At 60.1% G+C, this 22,817-nt stretch overlaps 2 protein-coding genes across 6 annotated transcripts in view; one reads left to right on the top strand and one right to left on the bottom strand.

Annotated features, from left to right (window-relative positions):
• The first annotated feature begins 5,655 nt into the window (after positions 1 to 5,655).
• On the top strand, positions 5,656 to 16,377 carry CAPN12 (calpain 12). The gene is made up of 21 exons (XM_055145440.1): positions 5,656 to 5,892; positions 7,143 to 7,212; positions 7,298 to 7,416; positions 7,620 to 7,753; positions 8,571 to 8,739; positions 10,033 to 10,107; positions 10,191 to 10,276; positions 10,357 to 10,431; positions 10,868 to 11,031; positions 11,154 to 11,347; positions 11,817 to 11,828; positions 11,962 to 12,170; positions 12,262 to 12,304; positions 12,388 to 12,447; positions 12,744 to 12,801; positions 12,975 to 13,048; positions 13,130 to 13,192; positions 13,657 to 13,735; positions 15,914 to 16,030; positions 16,110 to 16,168; positions 16,243 to 16,377. Exons 1-21 carry the CDS (start codon positions 5,656 to 5,658, stop codon positions 16,267 to 16,269), a joined length of 2,124 nt encoding a protein of 707 aa, XP_055001415.1. The 3' UTR covers positions 16,270 to 16,377.
• A 126-nt stretch (positions 16,378 to 16,503) lies between these two features.
• Positions 16,504 to 22,817, bottom strand: part of ACTN4 (actinin alpha 4) — a 60,386-nt gene continuing 54,072 nt past the window's right edge. For 2 of the 5 annotated variants that reach the window (XM_055145436.1, XM_055145435.1), the window contains exons 13-21: positions 22,660 to 22,768; positions 22,293 to 22,433; positions 22,019 to 22,201; positions 21,785 to 21,919; positions 20,759 to 20,938; positions 20,035 to 20,181; positions 18,830 to 18,910; positions 18,031 to 18,189; positions 16,504 to 17,640 (exon numbers count right to left, since the gene is read on the bottom strand). In XM_055145436.1, the coding sequence (XP_055001411.1) occupies positions 17,482 to 17,640; positions 18,031 to 18,189; positions 18,830 to 18,910; positions 20,035 to 20,181; positions 20,759 to 20,938; positions 21,785 to 21,919; positions 22,019 to 22,201; positions 22,293 to 22,433; positions 22,660 to 22,768 (1,294 nt within the window). In that variant the 3' untranslated portion in view covers positions 16,504 to 17,481. Of the gene's footprint in view, positions 17,641 to 18,030; positions 18,190 to 18,539; positions 18,606 to 18,829; positions 18,911 to 20,034; positions 20,182 to 20,758; positions 20,939 to 21,784; positions 21,920 to 22,018; positions 22,202 to 22,292; positions 22,434 to 22,659; positions 22,769 to 22,817 lie in introns of all 5 variants that reach the window. The other 3 variants (XM_055145438.1, XM_055145437.1, XM_055145439.1) reach the window with 2 other exon arrangements.

Raw genomic sequence — 22,817 nt, 5'->3', positions numbered from 1 at the left:
CTCTCCCTCTCTCTCCCCCCCCCCCCCTCTCTCTCTCTCTCTCTCTCTCTCTCTTCTCTCTCCCTCTCTCTCCCTCCCTCTCCCCTCCTCTCCCCTCCTCTCCCTCCCCTCTTTATTTGTATAGGAGCCACACTCTGTGCTCTGGGGCCAGGAGGTTCCTGGGGTCAAACTCAGGGCCTGGCACATGCCTGGCCTGGGTGAGCCATTTCACACCGTAGACATCTGAGACCAGCGGTCCGGGCTGCGTTGGTTTGCGGGATCCACCCACACGGGACTCCAATGCTGCCAGCTCCACCCCCTGACCCTGCGGTGCAGACATCTGAGAGGTCACAGAATGGGCTGCAGTGAGCGTTTCTGTAGGTGCCCCGCGGGACACGCGCGGCTGCGTTTCTTTACTCTGTGCACCTGGGCGTGGAAGTGCTGGGTCACAGGAGAGGTATTTACTGAGCAATGCCGAAGGGCCGAGCCGGAGGCTTGGCACCAAGCCACGCCTCTCCCGGGCCAGCGCTGCTGCCCCGCATCCTGCTGGCTCAGTGCTTCCCGGCTGCTCCACTTTCTTCCTAATCCCGTGGCATCATGGCGTTTCCTGGGGTCCTAATGAGCATTTCCGGGAGGCTGAGCAAGTTTCCCAATGCTAACAGGCCATGGACTCCACAGTTGCTTGTTGGTGTCTTTCATTCATATTAGAATTAATATTTTGGTTGACGGGGATCATCCCTGACAGTGTTCAGGGGCTCCTGGCTCAGTGCTGAGGCCGCTCCCAGCCATGTCCTGGAGGAGATTACATAGCTCGGGGCATCAAACCCAGGTGATGTGCATATAAAGCATGCATCCAGCTCTTGGCTCTCTCTCCAGCCCTGCTGATTCATATCTTTGCCCATTTCCTTCCTTTTTCATTCCTTCCTTCCTTCTTTCCTCTTCCTGTCTCATTCCTTCCTTCCTGTTTTGCTGGGTCAGTGATTTGCTAGTGCTCAGAGCTACTCCTGGCTCAATGCTCCCACCGGGTCTCAGGGAACCATGGAGTGCAGTACCAAAGGACTGAACTGGGATTAGCAGCATGCAAGGTATACACCTTACCTCCAGAACTATCTCACCAACCTTCTTTCACCCACTTTCAATGAAGTCGACCCTTATTTCTCTATAAGAGTTATTGTGCTGTTGCTGTTGTTATTTTCATTGTTGTGGGGGTTATGCCCAGGTGCTTGGGGACAGAGATCATCCTGTGTTCCTTAGAGGCCATTATGACCACAGCTGGAGGTGCCGCCTGGGATGGAACCCAGGGCCTCACACAGGCAATGCATGTGAGGTACACATTGAGTCTCACCCCTGGGCCTAGGTACTGTTGTATATTCTGAATTCTAATCTTTCTGTTTGTCTGTCTGGGGCATGCTCAAGGACACTGTCCACACGTTCGGACAAGCCTCATGCATGAAGGGACCAGCAGAGGAACCCAGGTGTGAGGGACCCGGGGGCTGAGATCTTCAAGCCTGCTCAGATTGGGACTGGGCCTTCTCCACCCAGATCCCCCATTTTCCAGTAGCTTGGCAGCCATACCCGCAAACTGCCCCCAGTGCCGTGTAATCCCACCAACAGCCAACATCCAGAGACTATAAAACCAAGCTCCTGGAATAGCCTAATAGCCTGGTTCTCCCTCTTGGAGAACCTGACAAGCTACCAAGAGTCTATTGCCCGCATGGGAGAGTTTGCAAGCTCCCCATGGCATATCCATATCCCAAATACAGTAAAAGATATACATACCTCTCAGAGAGCCCGGCAAGCTACCAAGAGTATCCTGCCCTCATGGCAGAGCCTGGCAAGCTACCCGTGGCGTATTCGATATGCCCAAAACAATAACGATAGGTCGCATTCCCCTGACCCTGAAAGAGACTCCAATCATTGGGAAAGACAAGTAAAAAGAGGCTGCTAAAAATCTCAGGGCTGAGTGTAACAGAGATGGTACTGGTGCCCGCTCGAGTAAATCGACGAACAACAGGATGACAGTGATACAGTGACAGTTTGGGCCAACACCCAATAATACTCAGGGGTTACTCCTGAATCTGAGCTCAGAAATTGCTCCTGGGAGTGCTCAGGGGAACAAATGGGATGCCGGGGATCAAACCCTGGTCAGCCGCATTAAAGGCAAACCTCCTACCCACTGTACTACCTCTCTGACCCCTCTGAATTCTAATCTTCTGAGAGGTAAAACAAACCAATGGCAACTGCAAGAGAATGGACAAAGCATATTCCCTTGTGCCTCAGTTTCTGTCTCCGTAAAATGGAGTCACCCTAAACCTTACTTCTTGTGTTGAGGCTGACCGTTCATGTGGCCCTTCATAAGAGGTTAAAGCCCTAACTTCCAGTGTGTTGTTAGAAGCAGGGAGGTGCTTTAGGTGCATGTGGGTGGACCCAATGATAGGATCAGCACCTCTATGAAGAGAAGAGAGGGGCTGGAGCTATAGTACAGTAGGTAGGGCATTTGCCCTGCACGCGGCCGACCCAGGTTCGATTCCCAGCATCCCATATGGTCCCCCGAGCACCGCCAGGAGTAATTCCTGAGTGCATGAGCCAGGAGTAAACCCTGTACATCGCTGGGTGTGACCCAAAAAGCACTGTAGCACTGTCGTCCCGTTGTTCATTGATTTGCTCAAGTGGGAACCAGTAACGTCTCCATTGTGAGACTTGTTACTGTTTTTGGCATATTAAATATGCCACAGGTAGCTTGCCAGGCTCTGCCATGTGAGCAGGATACTCTCGGTAGCTTGCCGGGCTCTCTGAGAGGGACGGAGGAATTGAACCCGGGTTGGCCACGTGCAGGGCAAATGCCCTACCTGCTGTGCTATTGCTCTAGTCCCCAAAAAAGAAAGAAAAAAAAAGAAAAGAGAGCTGCAACCTTGGAAAGGTGCAGTGAGAAGGCTGTGTTTGCAGGCTGGGAAGGGAGCACTCACATGCGAGCACTCTGATCTCAGACTATCTGTGTAGAGCAATGAACAGCTGCTGTCTGAGCTACCATGTTTGGTGTCGGGTTCCAGCAGATAGAAATGCTGCATGTGTGAAACACAGCTGTACTGCTTCACATACACAGGGAGATTAAATGAAATGATACAAAGTGCTGAGAACAGCGCCTCCTGCAGATGCAGAAAACCCTTCCTAAAGGGAGCATTTGATGAGGCTGGAGCCATAGTACAACCAGGAGGGTGCTTGCTTAGCATGCAGACAGCCCAGGCTCCATCCCCAGAACCCCATATGGTCTCCCAAGCCAGCCAGGAGTAAGCCCTGAGCATCTCAGGTGTGCCTCCACCCTCAACAACAATAACAACAACAACAAAAAAAAAACAGAAAGCTGTGGTTTACCACTGAACTTCATCCCTGACCCAGAATCTTTTGTGTTTTGTTTTGCTTGGAGGAATCACAACCAGCAGTGCTTGGAGGTACTCCTGGCTCAGTGGTCAGGGAACTATGCGATTCTGGGGCTCAAACCCAGGCCTTCCACACGCAATGCATATACTCCAATCTATTGGAGCTATCTCTCTGGCCCCCAGAAATTTGTTTGGGGTACCACACTCAGGACTTCCTCCTGACTCTGAGCTCAGGGATCACTCCTGGCGGGTTGGAAGGGATTGAACCCTTGTCAGCCATGTGCAAGGCCAATGCCCTACTCCCTGCCCTACTCGCTGTACTATCGCACCAGCCCCTGGAATTTTTTTTTTTTTTTATGATTCAAATGCAGCCTTGGAGAAGCAGCATCTTCTATACTTTGTGGGTTGGGTACGGAGGTAGGAAGGATGGAATGGAGTAAACCTGTTTCAGATCCTTACTTCCTGGCTGGGTCTGGGAGCCCTTATTCCTCAATGAATGGATGTCCTGGATGTCTGGGCCAGGGGAACCGCTGGGAGATCTCAGCCGCAGGGGTAAGGTTTCCTTTCAGTTAGTGATCTAAGAACTGGGATGTGGCTCTGTGGTATAGCATATGCTTCGCATGTGTGAGGCACTGGGATTGATTGATTCGCAAAAACAAAGATGTGCCGGATAGACAGTACAGAGGGTAGGATCACTGCCTCGCTTGTGGTCGGCCTGGCTGGATCCCCGGTACCCTATATGGTCCCCAAAGTCTCACTAGGAATGATCCCTGAATGCAGAATTAGGATTAACCCCTGAGCATCGCGGGCGTGGCCTCTAAAACCAAAATAAAACAAATCAACAAAGAAGGGGGGGGAAGGAAATAGGAAGGCACAGAATTGATCAGCTCCTTGAACCTGAGTTTGCTTCATCCACAACTTGATTGCCGAGTCTGAGAACCTGACTGTTCATTCTTCGCTCATTCGCAGCCACCGAGCAGAACCTGAGGAACCCCACGGCATCCTCTTAGTGTCCCCCGGGAAAGCGAGACCCCATCCCCACCCCGACACACACTTGGGATCCCCAGGTGTGGGCAGGGGGCGTGGTAGAGGTTGCGTGGTTCTGATTGGCTGGTCCAAGTCAAACACGGGGCAGGGGGCGGGGCAGCTCTCCGGAGCCACCAGACTGGAGAATGAGGGATTCACTGATCCCAAAGCATCCAGGGGTGCTCATGTCAGGAGGAGGTGGTGGGCATTCAGAGTTACAGGCATCCACTCCTATGGAATCTGATTTTCCTCTTCACCCGGGAGAGCATCTTAGGGACCCTGGATGTAAGGCGTACTGAGGGCCGTATGCCAGGGAACTCTCGTGAAGGGCAGCTGGAGGGCCAGCAGCCCACAGGGGTCCTCAGACCAGGGCAGAGGGCCGGGACGAACAAGACTTCCTTCAGGTTTTTTCTTTTATTTGGTGGGGGGGAGAGGAGAGGAGGGTGTTTTGGATTTGGTTTTTTGGCCACACCAGGCAATGCTCTGAGCTCAAGGATTACTCCTGGCGATGCTCAGAGGACCACGTAGGGTGCCAGGGATCGAACCCTGGTGGGCAGAGTGCAAGGCAAGCACCTTACCTGCTGTTCTGTGGCTCCAGCCTTATAACCAACCACTTTTCAAGATGCATACATAGAGCTGGGGGTTCCCATCTCTGGGGGGCACTCGGAGGGGAAGAGGCCCATCTGCATGGGATGCCAGAGCAGGAGCTTCCTTCTTCCCCATCCCCCCCTCCCCCCCACACACACCCCAGTGCTGGACCGGCTGGAACAGAAGTGGGTGAGTTTCTGGCCTCTCAGCCCCTACTCCTCCATCTCCAACGTCTCCAGTATGTATTTGGGGGAACCATGGGCCACAGACGCTGACCCAGAGTGGCAGGAAGCAGGATTAGGTCCCTCGCAGGTTCCCCATGCCAGAGGATATGGAGAGTGACGGGACAGAGACAGGAGAGCCCCAGAGACTCAGAGGGGGTTCGTGCAGATGGGAGCCGCCTCTGACCTCCTTCTCGGCACCCCCATGGTGCAGCCCCACCCCCCAGCTCTGCCACCGGCCAAGCCTATTAAGCTGCGGCCAGGCCACAACTGAAGGCCCCACGCCCTGGGGAGGAAACCACTGGAGAGGCGTCCTGCACCCCGGCACCCCAAACCATCAATTAGTATTCACAAGCCAGGCTCAGGGGCCTCAAGACCCCCCCCCCATGGGGGGATGGGGAAGCCCCGCCCCATGACTCAGGAAGTTAAAGGACCAGAGGCCAGCCTTCCAGCCCAGAAGTCCCATGGCGTGTGACAGCGGCAAGGTCACCATCCAGCTGGTGGAAGACGAGGCCAGCCCCGAGGCCCGGGGCCCCAAGCTCTTTCGGGGTCAGAGCTACGAAGCAATCCGGGCCACCTGCCTGCAGGAGGGGATCCTTTTCCGAGACCCCTACTTCCCGGCTGGCCCAGAGGCCCTTGGCCATGACCTGCTTGGGCCCGACTCCGAGAGGGCCAAAGGGGTGGAATGGAAGAGGCCGCATGTAAAGTGGGGCTGGGGCTAAGGGGGGTGGGGACTCTGTTTAGGTCTGAGGGAGGAGGGTGGGGGATGGGTTTGTGAGTCTGAGGGAGGAGGAACTGTGTTTTTTGTTTAGTTTGGGGGCCACACATGGAGATACTCAGGACTTACTCCTGGCTCCGCACTGAGAAATCAGTCCTGGTGGGTTCAGGGACCATATCGCGTGCCGAGGATTGAATCTGGGTCGGCCGCCTCCAAGGCAAACACAGTCCCCCTGCTGTACTATCCCTCTGGTCTGGGACTGTATGTTTGGAGGGAGGAGGAGGGGGGCTGTGTTCTTGGGTCTGAGGGAGGAGGGGCTGGGTCCAGTCTGAAGGAGGAGGGTCTATGTTCCTGGGTCTGAGGGAGGAGGGTCTGTGATCCTGGAAATTGAGAGAGGAGGGTCCATGTTCCTGAGGGTCTGAGGGAGGAGGGTCCATGTTCCTGAGTCTGAGGGAGGAGGGTCTGTGTTCCTGGAAATTGAGAGAGGAGGATCCATTTTCCTGGGACTGAGGGAGGAGGGTCTGTGTTTCTGAGTCTGAGGGAGGAGGGTCTGGGTCCTGTCTGAGGGAGGAGGGTCTGTGTTCCTGAGTCTGAGGGAGGGTCTGAGGGAGGAGGATCTGTGTTCCTGGGTCAGAGGGAGGGTCTGAGGGAAGAGGGTCTGTGTTCCTGAGTCTGAGGGAGGAGGATCTGTGTTCCTGAGTCTGAAGGAGGGTCTGAGGGAGGAGGGCCTGTGTTCCTGGGTCTGAGGGAGGGTCTGAGGGAGGAGGAACTGTGTTCTTGGAAATTGAGAGAAGAGGGTCCATTTTCCTGGGTCTGAGGGAGGAGGGTCCATGTTCCTGAGTCTGAGGGAGGAGGGTCTGTGTTCCTGGGCCTGAGGGAAGAGGGTCTGTGTTCCTGAGTCTGAAGGAGGGTTTGAGGAAGGAGGGTCTGTGTTCTTGGGTCTGAGGGAGGAGGGTCTGTGTTCCTGAGTCTGAAGGAGGGCCTGAGGGAGGAGGGTCTGTGTTCCTGGGTCTGAAGGAGGGTCTGGGGGAGGGGGCTTCTGTGTTCCTGGGTCTGAGGGAGGGTCTGAGGGAGGAGGGCAGTGGGCTCAGCTCACTGTGTGTGCGAGGCGCAGGGAAGCTTCCGGCCTCACAGGCTTTACAAGGCTCTGGGCTGGAGGCGCTCATTATGGGGAGCAGTGGGCGGTCAGCCCTGACCCTCAATGGTTCCTTCCCCACCTCGATCCATCCCCAGGAGTTCTGTGCTGAGCCCCACTTCATCTGTGAGGATGTGAGCAGGACAGACGTGTGTCAGGGGAGATTGGGTAAGACCTGCGGACTGCCCAGGCCCAACCCAGCCAGAGCCGGTCCTCTCCCTGTGCCTCAGTCTCCCTCTCTGCACCCTCCCAGGTAACTGCTGGCTTCTCGCGGCTGCTGCCTCCCTCACACTGTACCCAAGGCTGCTGCGCAGGGTGGTGCCCCTGGGACAGGGCTTCCGGAATGGCTACGCAGGGGTCTTCCACTTCCAGGTAAAGCTGGGTCGGCGCTCTCTGTGCGCCTCAGTTTCCCCTTTGACTCCAACCTCCTTCCCTGAGTCTCTGGGGCTGATGGTGTGGGTGAGGCAAGTAGGGGTCGGCAGGCGGAGGAGGAGCACCCCAGGCCGGGTGGTGAGGGTGGGGGAGGGGTCAATGGGAACAGAGGCTGAAGCACTGGCCCAGTTTTCTGCCCGCAGCTCTGGCAGTTTGGCCGCTGGGTGGACGTGGTGGTAGATGACCGGCTGCCCGTGCGCAATGGGAAGCTGATGTTCGTGCGCTCTGAGCAGCGGAATGAGTTCTGGGCCCCACTTCTGGAAAAGGCCTATGCCAAGTAAGGACCTTCCCCTGCATCTCCCCCCTCGAGAAGTCCCATCCCACTGGCCCCAAGACACATCACCCCCAAAGCCCCCCAACTCTGAGCTCTACACACCTGCCAGGTCACACCCACCCCACGACCCCCAACCTGAGCAACCCCCAGCAACTTTCACACCAACTGTGCTCAGGAAGTGAACACTAGGTCACTAGGTCACTAGGTCACTAGGTCACCAGGTCACCAGGCCCTAGGTCACACCCTCCCTCAAAACCCAGAATTCTCAAGGAGGCTGAACTCTCTCTCCCAGGCCACCAAATGTGGTCACCCCTGACCAGTTCCACAAACCGGATCCAAAATACTGGGTGGTGGGCCCAAGCAATAACAGTGAATAGGGGGCGCTTGCCTTGAACGTGGACAACCCTGGTTTGATCCTTGGCATCCCATAGGGCCCCCCAATGCTGCAAGGAGTGATCCCTGAGTACAGAGCCAGGAGTAACCCCTGAGCATCACCAGGTGTGACTCCAAAACAAATTTAAAAAAAAAAACGGGTGGGACCCCTGGTGCCCTTAGATACTGGCTTTTCCCCCCGGGGCTCTGAGACCCCTGGCAGGCTGTAAAAGGGACCTCCTCCCTGAAGCAAGCCTCCCCTGAAGCTGTCCTCCCCCAGAGCAGCACTTTTCTGATGCCCCCTCCTAGGAGGCCCTAATCATGTGGTGTTGGTATCCCTAAGGCATCCTGACTCCTGGGTCTGAGGTTCCCAGGGACAGATGGCACCCCCAGGTATGGGGGTGCCTGAGATGCTGGCCCACACTCGGACCCCTCCCCCACCCCGCAGGCTGCACGGCTCCTACGAGGTGATGCAGGGCGGCCACATGAACGAGGCCTTCGTGGACTTCACGGGTGGCATCGGCGAGGTGCTCTACCTAAGGCAGGACATCCCTGGACTCTTCCCCATCCTGCGCCACGCCCTCTTGAAGGAGTCCCTAGTGGGCGCCACTGCACTGGTGAGACCGGCCGACCCAGTCCTCTGTCCCCAAATCCCTTCCTGTGGGCTAGGACTCAGTCAAGGCTAGAGGGGAGGCATCCTGGGTCCTTCTCCTCTCTGGTTTCATTGTTTCAAAAGTCAAGCTGGAACAAATCCAAAGAGATTACTTTGTTGCCATGACCACCAGCTTCAGGCATCACTGGATCCAGGCGCTCAGAGGTTGTTATAGATTTATAGTCAGTTCCTGAATAGCATCCTCTTCAGCAGGTTTTCAGCTTTCTCCTCATGGATATGAAAACTGCTCCCCACTTACCCCCCAAAAACATACCCAGGGACTTCTTTTTTGAGGGGCCACCAGTAGTACTCAAGGCTGACTCCTGACTCTACGCTCAGGGATCATTTCTGGGGGGGCTCAGGGAAACTTTTTGTGGTGTTAGGCACCTCAGTTGGCCACATGCAAGTCGAGCAACCTCTCTGCTGAATTCCTGCTCCAGCCAAGCCTTGGGATTCAAAATCAAGCAGAACAATTCTTTTTTTTCCCTCAGATTTTCAGAAAAGCCTGTGCTCCAGCCCTAGGAGCCACCCCCCTCACTCCCTAGGGTTGATTTTTGTGGGTGACCCCATGACGACCCCCTCCAGTCACCCTTCCTCCACTTGTGGCCTACTGGGCTTCCAATTCTTTTTGTCTTTTGTGTTTCTCTTTCTCTTTCTGTCTCCCTGCTTTGTATCTTTCTACTTGTCAGTGTTTGTCTCCTCTAGGTTTTGTTTCTGTTTGGGGCCTCCCCTGAGCAATGTGGGATAGGGAGGGTCATTCCCAGCAGGTGCTCAGGAGACCACGTGGCCTCAAACCCAGGGTTCCTGCATGCAAAGGGCACGGTTCTGCCACCAGGGCCCCCAACTCCTCTTTCCATCCAAGAGATTCCACAGGCTGGAGTGATAGAACAACGGGGAAGGAACTTGCCTTATAAGCGGCTGACCCGGGTTTGATCCCTGACACCCCATAAGATTCCCTGATCCCTGCCAGGAGTGATCCCTGAGCACAGAGCTAGGAGTGAGCTCTGACAACTGCCAGGTGTACGCCCCTTCGAAAAAAAAAAACCCACGAAAAACAAAATGAAAAGAAAAAGAAGATTCTAGCACTACTGATCTTTGCTCGCCTTTGCCCACCAACTCCTGCCCCCTTTTGGAGTCCCGTGAAGACGCTGACCTTCAATGGACACCTGCCTTGGTGTCAGGAGATGGGAGGGGGTCAGAGAGGAGCAGCCACCTCCTGTCCCCCCTGTGGCCTCACTGTCCCCCATCCTCTGCCCAGAGTAACCGGGGGGAGTACCGCACAGACGAAGGGCTGGTGAAGGGACACGCATACTCGGTCACTGGCACACACAAGGTGGGTCTCCTGGTGGGTGAGCTAGGTGGGGGGGGGGGGAGTCCTGGTGCCCCGACCCAATCCCCCTGACTGCCGCTTCTCAGGTGACCCTGGGCTTCACCAAAGTACGGCTGCTGCGGCTTCGGAACCCATGGGGCCGCGTGGAATGGAACGGGGCCTGGAGCGACAGGTGGGAAGGGTCCGGGGAGCAGGGAAGGGAGGAGGGGGGTCCCAGCCTCATCTGCCCACGTTCACCCCCTCCTCTTGTAGCTGCCCACGCTGGGACACGCTACCCCCCGAGTGGCGAGAGGCCCTGCTAGTGAAGAAGGAAGACGGCGAGTTCTGGCGAGTCGGGGAGGGGCCTGGAGCAGGAACCCTGCCGGGAGGGGGGTCAACCAAGCCCTGGGACAGGGGGTTCTGGGGTTCTCTGAAGTTCTGGGGGAGAAACCGTCCCCGCCTTGGCAGGGAGCCTGATTTGGGGAAGTCTGGGCAGCAGCATGGGGGGAGGGGAGACGGTCCTGGAGGCACAGTGCACCTGGGGGCAGGAGACGTGACATCCGGGCATTTCTGGAGACTTGGCACTAGGAAGAGGCCGAAGAGGGCAAACTGGCAATATGGGCGGGGGTACCCTGGTGGACCCTGGCCTGTGGGGAAGGTTTCTGGGACAGCCAGAGGGTCCTGGGATTTGGAGGCTTGGTGGGGGGGTGGCGGGGTCTCCCCTCAGCCGGCAGCTCTGTGGGAGCGCTGCCAGCTGACGGGGAGGGGGTGGGGGGCTCCCCAGGATGGAGCTTCAGGACTTCCTGCGCCACTTCAACACGGTCCAGATCTGCTCGCTGAGCCCCGACGTGCTGGGCCCGAGTCCGGCGGGCGGCAGTTGGCACATCCACACGTTTCAGGGCCGCTGGGTGCGCGGCTTCAACTCCGGCGGGAGCCAGCCTGGGGCCGGTGAGGCCGGGACGGGTTGCGGGGAGGGGGGCCGCCCCCAGAGAGGCCTGGGAACGGGGGGGGGGGGGCGCTGCGGCCCGCTCGCCTAACCCCGCAGCTCTCCGCCGCTGCCGCGGCACCAGGCACCTTCTGGACCAACCCCCAGTTCCGGCTGACGCTGCTGGAGCCCGACGAGGAGGAGGAGGACGACGACGACTGTCCTCGCGGCGGCCGCCTGCCCAAGTGCACGGTCCTGCTGTCCCTCATCCAGCGCAACCGGCGGCGCCTGCGCGCGCAGGGCCTCAGCTACCTCAGCGTGGGCTTCCACGTGTTCCAGGTGGGAGGGCGGGGTGCAGGGCAGGGTCAGAAGGAGGGGGCGCTGGGGAGCGGGAGGGAGCCATGGTGCAAGAGGGGCACAGAAGGAGGGGCGCAGGGCAGGGTCAAAAGGAGGGGGGGACGGGGCCGGAGCTATAGCACAGCGGGTAGGGCGTTCGCCTTGCACGCGGCCGACCTGGGTTCGATCCCCGGCATCCCATATGGTCCCCCAAGCACCGCCAGGAGTAATTCCTGAGTGCAGAGCCTGGAGTAACCCCTGAGCATTGCTGGGTGTGACCCCAAAAGCAAAAAAAAAAAAAGAGGGGGGAGGGGGCGCTGGGGAGTGGGAGGGGACCATGATGCAGAGAGGGGCACGGAAGGAGGGGTGCGGGAAGGAAATGGAGGGAAGGCTTAGATGGGGGGGCTCTGAAGGGTCCTCCATCCCCCGTCTAGACCCCCAGCCTGACCCCCTTTGCCCTTCCTTCCCACAGATCCCGGAGGAGGTAGGACCCCCGCAATGCCACACCCCCAACCGGCCCGGGAGGCGGGGCGCGCGCGTGTGCGGGGAGGGCGACCCCCTCGGCGCGGGATCCGGAGGGGGTCCCCGCTCACGCCCCTCCCCGCCCCGCCCCCCAGCTGCTGCCCCTCTGGGACTCGCCCCGCAGCCGCGCGCTGCTGCCCAATCTGCTGCGCGCTGACCGCTCGCCCTTCTGCGCGCGCCGCGACGTGAGCCGCCGCTGCCGCCTGCCGCCCGGCCACTACCTGGTGGTGCCCAGCGCCACCCGCACGGGAGACGAGGCCGACTTCACGCTGCGCATCTTCACCGAGCGCCGCCACACCGCCGTGTGAGCCCGCGCGCCCCGCCCCCAACCCCCGCGCCGGGGTCGCCCCTGCCCCGCCCCCGCCCCCCCATCACGTCTGGTCTGTCCTCCGCAGGGAGATCGACGACGTCATCAGCGCCGACCTGCACGCCCTCGAGGTGAGGGGCTGAGGGGGCCGGGGAGGGGGCGTCGGCGGGCCCCCCTCCCTCCAGGCCGCAGCTAAACTCCTCCCGCCCTGCAGATGCCCTACTGGCCCTTGGACCTGGGGTTGGAACTGCTGTTCCTGGAGCTGGCAGGAGAGGTGAGGGGGGCCGTGTTCTGTCCTGCTCTGGAGCCCCTTTCTCATCCTGGACGTCTCAGTGCAGCCCCATCCCACCCCGGATTTAAGTCTCAGTCTTCCCAGCCAGTCCTGCCTCAGGACCTTTGCTCAGGCCGCCCGCCTGCCTCCACTCGCCCCCTAGTGGCCGCTAGCGGAAGGCCGCCTCCCAGGGCTCCTCTGGTTAGCCAGCGCCCCCGCTTCCCCCCTCCCCCACCATGGGGCTCTGTCCTGGTGCCCCGGTGGGTCACCTCCTGGCCCCTCCCTCCTCGCTTGTCCAGGAGGAGGAACTCTGCGCCCCTGAGCTCCAGATCTTGTTGAACATCGCCCTGGAGCCCGGTGAGTTGGGGACCCTGTGCTCGTCTGTGGGTATGCGTCCCCACGTGTGTCCTGCAGCAGGACTCACGGTCTCAGGGAAAGGTGGGGAGCTTGGCTTTGGGGGGGCACCCCTGGTTCTTCCAGCCCCCCCAGTCGTGGAGTGCCGCGGGTGTTTGTTCCGTTTTTCTCTGCAGCCAGGGCGCATAACAGGGGGATTCTCCGAGAGATCGGCCCCAGGACCTGTGAACTCCTGCTGCGCTGTTTCGGGGTACATGATGGGGCAGGCCTGGGGAGGGAGGGCTCTGTCCCATTTGGGAGACCTTCACGCTAACCCGAGGCCCACCTGCAGCATGGCGGAAGCCTGACTCTGTACCATTTCCAGCAGCTGTGGGGCCACCTCCAGAAGTGGCAGGTATGGTGAGCTCCCCACCCCCCGCCCCAACCCCCGGGACAGCGACTCACAGGGGCTTGGCGTTCTGGAGGCTAGCAAGCCCCTGAGGGTGCACCCCAATGTGGTTTGAGTGGGAGATGTTGGGGACCCCAGCGTGCAGCCCTGCCCTTGTTGCCGGTGACCTCAGCACGGCCCCTTCCATCGGGAGGTCAGGGACACCTGGGAGAGGAATGGGCAAGCCCCGCCTCCCCACGGGACCAAGCCCACCTGCGTCTCTCTCACTCAGCCCCTTGCAGCTGAGGTCGCATTCACAGAAGGTCCCCATCACCCTCCTTTAGACAGTGAATGAGGCCCAGCAAGGCTCAGCTGTGCCCCCAGGGCCGAGTGGGGGAGAAAGGGCACCTACGGGAGCCAGACTGGCTGGCCTCAGTGGGGGTGCTGAGGGGCTGGAGTGACCTAGGATTCTCCGCCCCTCCACCCCCCAGAACACCTTTGAGAAGTTCGACGAAGATGAGTCGGGCACTATGAACTCGTGCGAGCTGAGGCTGGCGCTGAATGCAGCAGGTGGGGACCCGGGGACCCCTACAGTCTTCTCACTCACTCCCTGGGTGGCCCTGTCCCCCTTCCCTGGAAACAGCTTCTCCTGGGGGATCTAGGGGCTTCTTCCAGAGCTGGAACACCCTGCCAGATATGGGGGTGCAGACTCCTGATCATGGAATGCAGTGAGCATTACTCTTGGTCTCCAGTTAGAGAAGGTGGGGACAGGTACCAACCCCAGAATTCCTGAACAGTGGCACCCCCCCAATCCAGGGCTTCGTGCCACAGGGAAAGGGGGAGCATGGGGAGGTGGGTGACGGGCCTTAGGTCCCAGGGTGCAGACTATATGTCCAGAAGACATGGCACAAAGATGGGAAGATTAAGAGGGGCATAGGCAGAAGGCAGCAGATGAGGGGACTCAAGGACACTGGTGCATGGCATCCCAGGAAGCTGATGCTGGCGGGGTCAGTGATAGCAGACAAGGCCAGGGCTGGCCCCTGAAAGAGGGATGCCTTGGGGGGACACAGGGGGCATGGATGGCCCGAGAGAAAAACTTGAACCCTGAGCTGACACGGAGGGGCCAGTGGATGTGCGGACAGGGGAGCCCAGGGTGTGTGGGGGTATCTGAAAGGACCTAGAAGTCATTTTATTCTACTTTGTTTTGAGGCCACCCCCGGCAGTGCTTAGGGGTTACTCCTGGCAGTACTCAGGGGACCTTCTGGGATGCCTGGGGATTGAACCCAGGTCCGCCGCATGTAAGGCAAACATCCTACCCATTGTGCTATCACTCCAGCCCCCTTAGAACAATCCTTAAGTGTCAAAGGGAGATAGTGCTGGTGTTAAGGCATGAGGCCGGTCCCAGGTAACCCCCCTGGCACCCTAACCTCAAACTTATTTATGAGTCAGGAGAAAGCTCAGGTAGCAGAGTTTGTGCTTGGCACCCGTGCGTGAGGTTCTGAGTTCGACCCTGGCACCACATGCCCCCCCCCCCCCCGTCCGCCTCCACCCCCCGCCCCTTCTCCAGAACCACCAGGTGGAGCAGGGACCATGAGCCGGTGCCGCACTCAACTGGCCGGGAGTGGCTGGGGGTGGCCCCTGCTGAAAGAGAAAATTTCAATCTGGAGAAGGGAGAAGTGGGTAGGGCTGGGGTGGGGCAGGGAACAGACCCGTGGAAGGGAGACAGGCCCCTCTGGGGAGAGGCAGGCAGGCTGCCTGCAGAAGACCCGCTTCAACTCCGTCACATTCTTTGCACCCTGAATGTCCCTCCTTGGACCCCCGCGGCTTCCCGTCCTAAACTAGCTCTTGTTAGGGAGACCCTTCCCCAGTCATGTGACTTTGACCTCGAGGCCCACCAGGATGAGTCCCGAGATTAATGCAGCACACTGAGGAGCGTCCGGGGAGGCGCCCTGTAAGAGGAGGGCATGCTGAGTGGGAACTGTGGGCCGGAGGTCAGAAGAGGCGAGGTGCCAATGCGGGGGGGAGGGGGGGGAAACCAGTGGCCAGAGGAAGCTGACCGTTTCCTTAGCAGCACATTCCACAGGGGCTCTTGGCCCTTTCCCAGGTCCTCCGCCTGCTCCTGCCCGTGGAGGGCAGATGAAGGCCAGAGGGAGGGTGACTGTGGGCGGTCACCAGGCGGGGAAATGGCCTCGGGTCCCCACAAGTCCCTCACAGGTTCCCAAAGTGGCAATCCTGCTCCCGACCACCAGGGGGCACTGGAACCCTGACGGGGCTTTGGGAGTTCTGCTGGAGTAGCTTCAGGAACACTTTTTTGTTTAGTCTCCCAGGGGTGCTTCTTCCCTGGTGGGGGCAGGTGAGGGGGGGGCGTGTGCACTAGCAAAAAGTAGTCAAGTAAGTTTGTATATGAACCGAGGGGGTGCCCAGAGAGTGGCCCATGGCCCCCTGGCACTGGACGGGAAGGGAGGTGCCTTGCTTAGGAAGGCCCAGCAGTGTCTGAGGTGAGTCCGAGGTGTGTGAGGTGTGTTGAGGGTGGGCTGGCAGGAAGTTGACTTGGTGGCGGGGGGGAGCCCTTGTGGAGGCCAAGCATGTCTGATGCTGGGCCAGGCATGGGACACTGTCCATGGTCCCATCTGACAGATGGGCAAACTGAGACCCAGAGAAGGGAGGGGGTGCAGCAGGGACCCCAAAGGGGCTCAGTGTCTTATTCTGGGGAGTGGGGCAGCAGCTGAGGCTGAGACCACCCCCCAGGCTTCCACCTGAACAACCAGCTGACCCAGGCCCTCACCAGTCGTTACCGGGACAGCCGGCTGCGTGTGGACTTCGAGCGCTTCGTGTGCTGCGCAGCCCAGCTCACCAACATCTTCCGTGAGGCCCCTGGTGCGGGCTGGGGTGGGGGAGGGGAGGGGGTCGGGGCCACGGCAGCACTCATCCTGACCCTCCACAGGCCTCTGCAGCCAGAACCTGGACGGGGGTGAAGGGGTCATTTGCCTGACCCATAGCCAGGTGAGCCGGGGCGGGAAGGGGGTGGCCGGGGGCCCAGGAACCCCCGAGTGACCGCCACTGCTTCCCCCGCCCAGTGGAGGCAGGTGGCCTCCTTCTCCTAGGACCCAGCCAGCCCGGGACTCACGCCTCTTCCGGACCAGGGCTGATGCCCCCGTGCCACCTCCCCGCTCGGACCCTCCCTCCAAGGCCCTGGCACAGGCTCTCCGGTGCTGGGGTGGGGCATGCCACAAGGCGATGCTCACGGGGACTCCCCAGTGGTGCCCCGACTCTTGCCCACAGGCCTTGCTCGCAGCCTCCGGAGACCCAGGACAGAAATGGGACGCTGGGGGGAGGGATCCTTAAAAATATGCATGTTTATTGTTCTCAGATGGTTTATCCAGAAACCAAGGGGAAGGGGGGAATCAGAATAAACTCAAAAAGGAGGGGGGCGGGGGAAAGCTGTCAACTAGTAGGCAGCCAGGCCAGCAGCCCCCCTCCGCACCTCAGGGGTCCCCAGACCCGAGCCCTACGACAGAGAACAGGGAGACAGGGGTGGGAGGGCAGTCGATCAGCTACATCGTCATTAGGAGAGGGAGGTGGCAGAATGCGCTGGGTGAATATATATTTATATAATAAATTCGTACGTTAATAAAGTAAATAGTAATCTTCTGCAAGTTTGTCCTTGTGTGTTTTTATAGCTTTTTCTATTTTAAAATTTTTGTGGATTTTTTTTGTTTTATTGGTTTTGTTTTTTGTGGTTTTTTTTTGTTCTTTTTTTTTTGTTTTTTTTGGTCCCTGGAGAATCTGAGTGCTGCGCAGGTCCAGACAAAAGCGAGGTGCGGGCTGGTGGCGCGGGGCTGGGGCACAAGGCAGGTTTGGTCCCACTACGCCTCTGCTCCAGAGAAGGACCCAGAGGGGCCCCACCACCCCCCAAAGAGGGCGGGCCCGTGCTTGGGGTGCCTGCCTGGGGCACCCTCTGCTGGACCCATGCAGCTGGGAAGTTCCTGGTCCCTGCACAAGGCACGTAGGGCTTTGGCCTGGGTGGGGGAGGCCTTGGAGGGTCCTCAGGGAGGTGGAAGGCGGGACAGGGTGTGTGTGTGTGTGTGGGGGGGCTATTCTCAGGGCTCGGAGGGGACCTGCGCGCGCCACTGGGGCGCGACCCCCCTTCCAGAGTGAGGAAGGACGTGGATTTCCACTCGCCCCGCTGACTCCGGGCGCTGAGGCGGGAGAGGAGAGAGCCGGCCCCAGCCCCTCCCTGTGCCCCCTGCCCCCCCGCAGCAGGGACTTTGCATAGATACGGGGACCAGGGAGGCCGGGTGCAGGGCTCGGGGCCCTCACAGGTCACTCTCCCCGTACAGCGCTGTGGAGAAGGACTTGTAGTCCAGGGCGCCGGGCGCGGCGTCGGGGCCCTGGTACGGCGCCATGCGGGCGATGCAGTACTCCGCCTGGTCCGGGGGCAGCTCTCGCCGCAGCTCCTCCGCCGTGATGAAGTTCTGGGGGTGGCAGGGCAGGACTCTGGGCTACCCGCCGCCCCCCAACACACACACACACAGCCCCACACCACACCCCCACAGCATGGAAGCACCAATACCCCCCTCCCCACATACACACACAGATACCGCACTCCCACAACACACACCACACCATACACACAACACCCCACAACATACAACACACATACCATAGACACACACCCCACAACACACGTGCACTCCCATAACATACACCATCCTATGCATATGCACACACATCCCCTCCTGCCATGTTAACACAAATACCCACACACACACATCAGATACATTCCCACAACACATACTACACACACACTCACGTCATGTAAACACACATACCCCCACTCACCCCGCACTAGCCCCCCAGCCTACCTTGTCGCCCGCCAGGACCTTGAAGGAGGCGATGACCTGGTCGGCTGTGTCGGTGTCCGTGGTCTCCCTGGACATGAAGTCGATGAAGGCTTGGAAGGTGACCAGCCCGCTGTGGTTGGGGTCCACCACGCTCATGATGCGGTTGAACTCAGCATCTCCCTGCGAGGCGGCAGCTTTGAGTGGGGCCAGGCCGCCGGGCCTGTGCCAGCCAGACCCCACGGGGACCCAGCTGACCCCGAGACCAGCCCTCCCCCACCCGCCCACCCCCCACCTTTTCTGGGAGTGAGGGGTGCAGGGGTCATGCTCAAACAGGCCCACAAATTAAACTCTGGAGGAGGGGGAGCAAAGACAGAAAGAGAGAGAAAAGGCGGGGGGCCAGAAGGCTGTGTCCCTGTGCGTGGGGAGGGGGGGAGGCTGGGGACGTCGTCGAGGCCCCCGGCCGGCCAGCGAGGGCTGGCGGAGGAGTGTCCCGAGGACGGGCAGCAGGAGCAGGGGAGGGAGCCGCGTACCAGGCTGTATCCTGTAGAGATAAGCAGAGCCCTGAAGTCGTCCGAGTCCATGCTGCCCGTCTGCTTCTGCTCGGCGGCAAGAGGGGCCGCCCCAGGCGCACAGCGGGGAACAGGACAGTGGCGGCAGCAGGGAGACAGAGGCCCCGAGAGACCAGGTAAGGGGGACGGTGCCGGAGAGACAGGGCGGGGGAGGCCAGAGGGCCGGCAGGACGGCACACAGGAGGCAGGGGTGGAGGAGGCGAGAGAGAGGAGAGAGAAGAGCGGTTAGGGCCAGGCGCAGGCCGGCGTACCTGGCGGTCGTTCTCCACGTCGTAGCCCAGGCTGATGAGGCAGGCCTTAAACTCCTCGGGCCCCAGCGCCCCGCCGTGGTCCTGCCGGCGTCCGGAGGCAGGTGCGGGAGGACCCGTGTGGAGGGCGGGCAGGCGGGCGGGGTGGGACAAGGACCAGGGCCACATGCACAGGGCGGGGGGGACACATGGGGGAGGGAAACACACAGTTAGAGGGGACGTGGACGGGGCGGCCGGCACAGGGCTGGCCTCAGAGAAGGGACAGCAGCCGCGTGTGTGAGGGGCTGGCGGGAGAGGGGGGCCCTCTCCTGCGGCTGAGACTGGGGATCGGGGTGTGGGGGCCCCTGCAGTCTTTGGCTGGGGGACCTCCGGGCCCAGCTGAGTGCACGCACTCGGGCAGAGGGTGTTGTGGCCTGTGAGTGTGCGTGTGTGTGCCTGAGAATGCCTGTATGTTTGTGTTTATATCAGGGAGACTGTATGTGTATATGCACACAAACACACACACGATACAGTTGACACATGGACTCCACAGGAGGACGGAAAGACAGAGAGACTACATATTGCTGTGATTCTATGTGTGTCTGAGAGTGTGTCTGTGAGTCTAAGTGTGTCTCTGAGAATATCTATCTGTGAAAGTGTGAGAGTGTAAAAGTTTGTATGGGAGTGTATTGATAGTATGTGTGTCTATAAGTGTGTGTCTGTGAGAGTGTGTACATGTGGATCTGAAAGAGTTTGTGTTTGCAAGCGTGTGCATGTCTGTGAGAGTATGTGTTTGTGTGTCTGTGAGAGTATGCGTTTGTGTGTCTGTGAGAGAGCATGTCTGTGTGTGTGCCTGTGAGAGTGTGTGTCTGTCAGAGTGTGTCTGCTTGTGTGTCTGAATGTCTGTGAGAGTATGTTTGTGTCTCTCTGAGAGTGTATGTCTGTGAGAGTGCATGTCTATGTGCGTGTCTGAGAGTGTGTGTGTGTGTCCGCGCATACACGTGCTGCATATACATGCACACACATGAGCACCAACCACGCCCTGAATTTTGGAGTGCACTGGCAATTGGTTGAGGACTCAGCCCCAGAGGCAGAGCTGGGCGTCTGTCTCGTGGAGAGTGTGATCACAGGGACCCCTGCAGGGCCCAGAGGCCTTGCCAGCCCATGTGAATGACATGGTTGCAGGAACAGACACAGACGAGGGTGGACGGGCAGCGACAGTAGCTCACCTTGTCGAAGTGGTTGAAGGAGGCGCGGAACTCCTGCATCTGCTCCTGGCTGATGCCCTTGGCGTCCCGGGTAAGGATCTGGTTCTCCACCTCGTTGATGGTGCGGGCGATGGTGGTAAGCAGCTGCTCCCAGCCCACGCGGATGTGCTGCAGGGAGGGACCAAGGAGCAAGTGTGGGCTGGGGGCCGCTACATGCCGGCGAGTCTGGGGTCTGGGTCAGAACTCAACACACACTGTGTCGGCTTGTGCGCACAGGGGAATTCTGGCCTGACGTGCTGTGGCCCGCGCACGTCACTGGCATCCGGATGGATGTGGCACAGGCCCGGGGACAGGCTCATGAGTTATGCTGGGCAGAATCCAACAAATGGCTAACGGGGCGAGGGGAGGGAGACCTTTTTTAGTTGGCCTGTTTTGGGGTCACACCCAGCAATGCTCAGGAAATACTCTTGGCTCTGCTCGGGGACCACATGGGATGCTGGGGATCGAACCCAGGTCAGCTGCGTGCAAGGCAAATGCCCTCCCCGTTGTCCTACGGGTCCGACCCCTAGAGAGACCCGTTTCTGAGGGCCCTCGTGGCGCTGTGTGGTCACGATCACCAGGAATGACCCCCGGCTGTTACTGGGATGCAACCAGCCCTGGTGCCACAGCCGCTGTTGGGATCCATGTCCTCGCCTCAGAACTGCCCGGGCTGCAGCGGGGGCCGGGGCCCGGCGTGTGTGCCCACCTCCATGGTGTAGTTGGTGTGCTTGTTGTCGAAGATGAGGGCCTCCTGGATGAGCTGGTGCTGCTGCTCGAGCACATCGAGGTTGGGCTTGTAGTCCACGATGCTGCCCTCGTACTGCTTCAGGTGGCTCAGCTGGTCCTCCAGGGTCCCGTTCATCTCGATGGAGATGCGCCCAATTTCCTGCGCGGGGAGCGGGGACACCGCTGAGGCCAGGCTGGTGGCTGTGGGGGCCGCACCCAGCACCCCCCACAGGTGTTCCCTCTTGGCTCCCAAAAGAGGGAGATCCCGCCCCCACTGTGGGGAGTGGGGGGACTGGAGGCATCTGGCAGCAACCTCAGACACAACTGAGGGTCACTGGGATAGCTGAAAGGAGATACCCAGGAGGCACAGAGTGATTTGGGGGTGGACGGGGGTGCCTGGCTCACACCCGGTGATGCTGGAGGCCACTCCCAGCTTCAGGCTTGGGAGAACCACGTGCAGTCGGGATAGCACTGGGGTCAGATGCGTGCAAGCCCGGCTCCCCCGGCCCCCAAGCCCGCCTCCCACCAGCACCCAGAGACATTTTCTGAAAAGGCAGATGGGACCAGCCATGTAGGAAAGAGTCTGGACGCTGTTTCCTGAGCAGGCTCTGAGGAGAGCCCAGGGCTGCACAGGGTGGACACAAGGCCCTAAGGGGACAGAGGGAAGCCATGGGAGCAGCTGGGCATCAGAGCCTGGGGCACTGCACCCGAGCTTCCCCGGTCCCATCCCCTCGAGCAGCCAGGCCTGCATTTGCCAAGAGAGGCCGGGGGGGGGGAAGGGGGGGAGGGTCTGAGCAGGCCGGCAGGGCCACGCCAGGCAGCCGTGGTGGAGGGCTGAGGTCCCTGTTCTCAGCCCCAGTTGGCAGTGAGAGGACCGAGGAGCAGAGGGCACTCGGTCTGAGCACACGTGAGTGGGGCGGCAGGAGACCCCACCCCTCCCATCAGCACCAGAGCTCCCCAGGGGCAGCACTTGGGGGTCCCACAAGGCCACTGGGGTTGCCCCCACCTCCATCTTGGTCTGGATCCATGGCCCCACGATGTTGGCCTGGCTGGCGAACTGGCGGCGCAGGTGCTCATTGGACTGCTGCTTCCTCTGCTCCTCCAGGAGCGCGTGGTCCCGCTTGGGCACCAGCTGCTGCACCTGAGGGCGGGCAAGAGTCCAGGCAGGTGCCGTCGGAAGGGGGTTCCCAGGCACTCAGGGGGGTGTCCCCCCCACCATCCAGCGCCCAGCGGCGCCTACCTTCTCCCACTTGGAGTTGATGATCTGCGGGGTGACGGTGGTGTAGGGGTTGCTGCCCGACAGCTTGATGTGGTTGCTCTCGGCGATCCTCTGCGCCTCCTTGTGGATGGCCAGGATGGCCTCCCGCTCGCGGTCAGCATCGGGCAGCGTGCACTTGAACTGGTCGTGTGCGGAGATGAGGCCCTGCGGTGCGGAGAGGGAGAGGAGGGCGGGGAGGGTGAGCGGGGGCGCCCGGCCTCGGCCCGCCGGAACCCCAGGGCGGCGCGGGGCGGACCTCGATCTCCTCGATGGTGTGCACGATGAACATGTCCTGCAGGTCCTCCATGGCGCTCTCCATCCAGTTGTTGAAGGGCGCCGCCCGCTTGGCGTACTCCAGGTGCAGCTGGTCGATGGTCTCCAGTTGCTTCTCGGTTTTCTGAGGGGAGAGGAGGGAGGTCAGGGGAAGTGGGAAGGGGAACTCCCAGTGCCACCCGTCACCCGCACCCACAGGCCCCAACCCCTTCCAGTCCCGCCTCTACCCACAGGCCCCGCCCTCACTCACAAGCCCCGCCCCTTGACTCCTGAAGTTCCTCCCAGCCCCACCCCTTGCCCAAAGGTCCGGCCCCAGGCCCCTCCCCTCATCTGCAGGCTCCGCCCCTCACCTCCAGGGCTTCTCTGCGGCTGTGGGTCAGGGAGCCCAGCGTGTCCCACTGGTCGCAGATCTTCTGACACCGGGTGTTCACATTGTGTGAATCATAGTAATCCAGCTCGCTGTGGGTGATAGCGTGGTTGAGACCCGGCCAGAAGTCAGAAGGACACC

This window comes from Sorex araneus, chromosome 8 (genome assembly GCF_027595985.1).
Source record: "Sorex araneus isolate mSorAra2 chromosome 8, mSorAra2.pri, whole genome shotgun sequence".
NCBI classification, from domain to species: Eukaryota; Metazoa; Chordata; class Mammalia; order Eulipotyphla; family Soricidae; genus Sorex; species Sorex araneus.
This window is presented reverse-complemented; position numbering and strand designations above follow the sequence as displayed.

Coding starts and splice junctions, on each gene's coding strand:
- CAPN12 (XM_055145440.1), top strand. CDS start 5,656: ATGGCGTGTGACAGCGGCAAGGTCACCATCCAGCTGGTGGAAGACGAG. Junction 7,754..8,570: donor CTGGAAAAGGCCTATGCCAA/GTAAGGACCTTC, acceptor CCCACCCCGCAG/GCTGCACGGCTCCTACGAGG. Junction 12,802..12,974: donor GAACATCGCCCTGGAGCCCG/GTGAGTTGGGGA, acceptor TTTTCTCTGCAG/CCAGGGCGCATAACAGGGGG.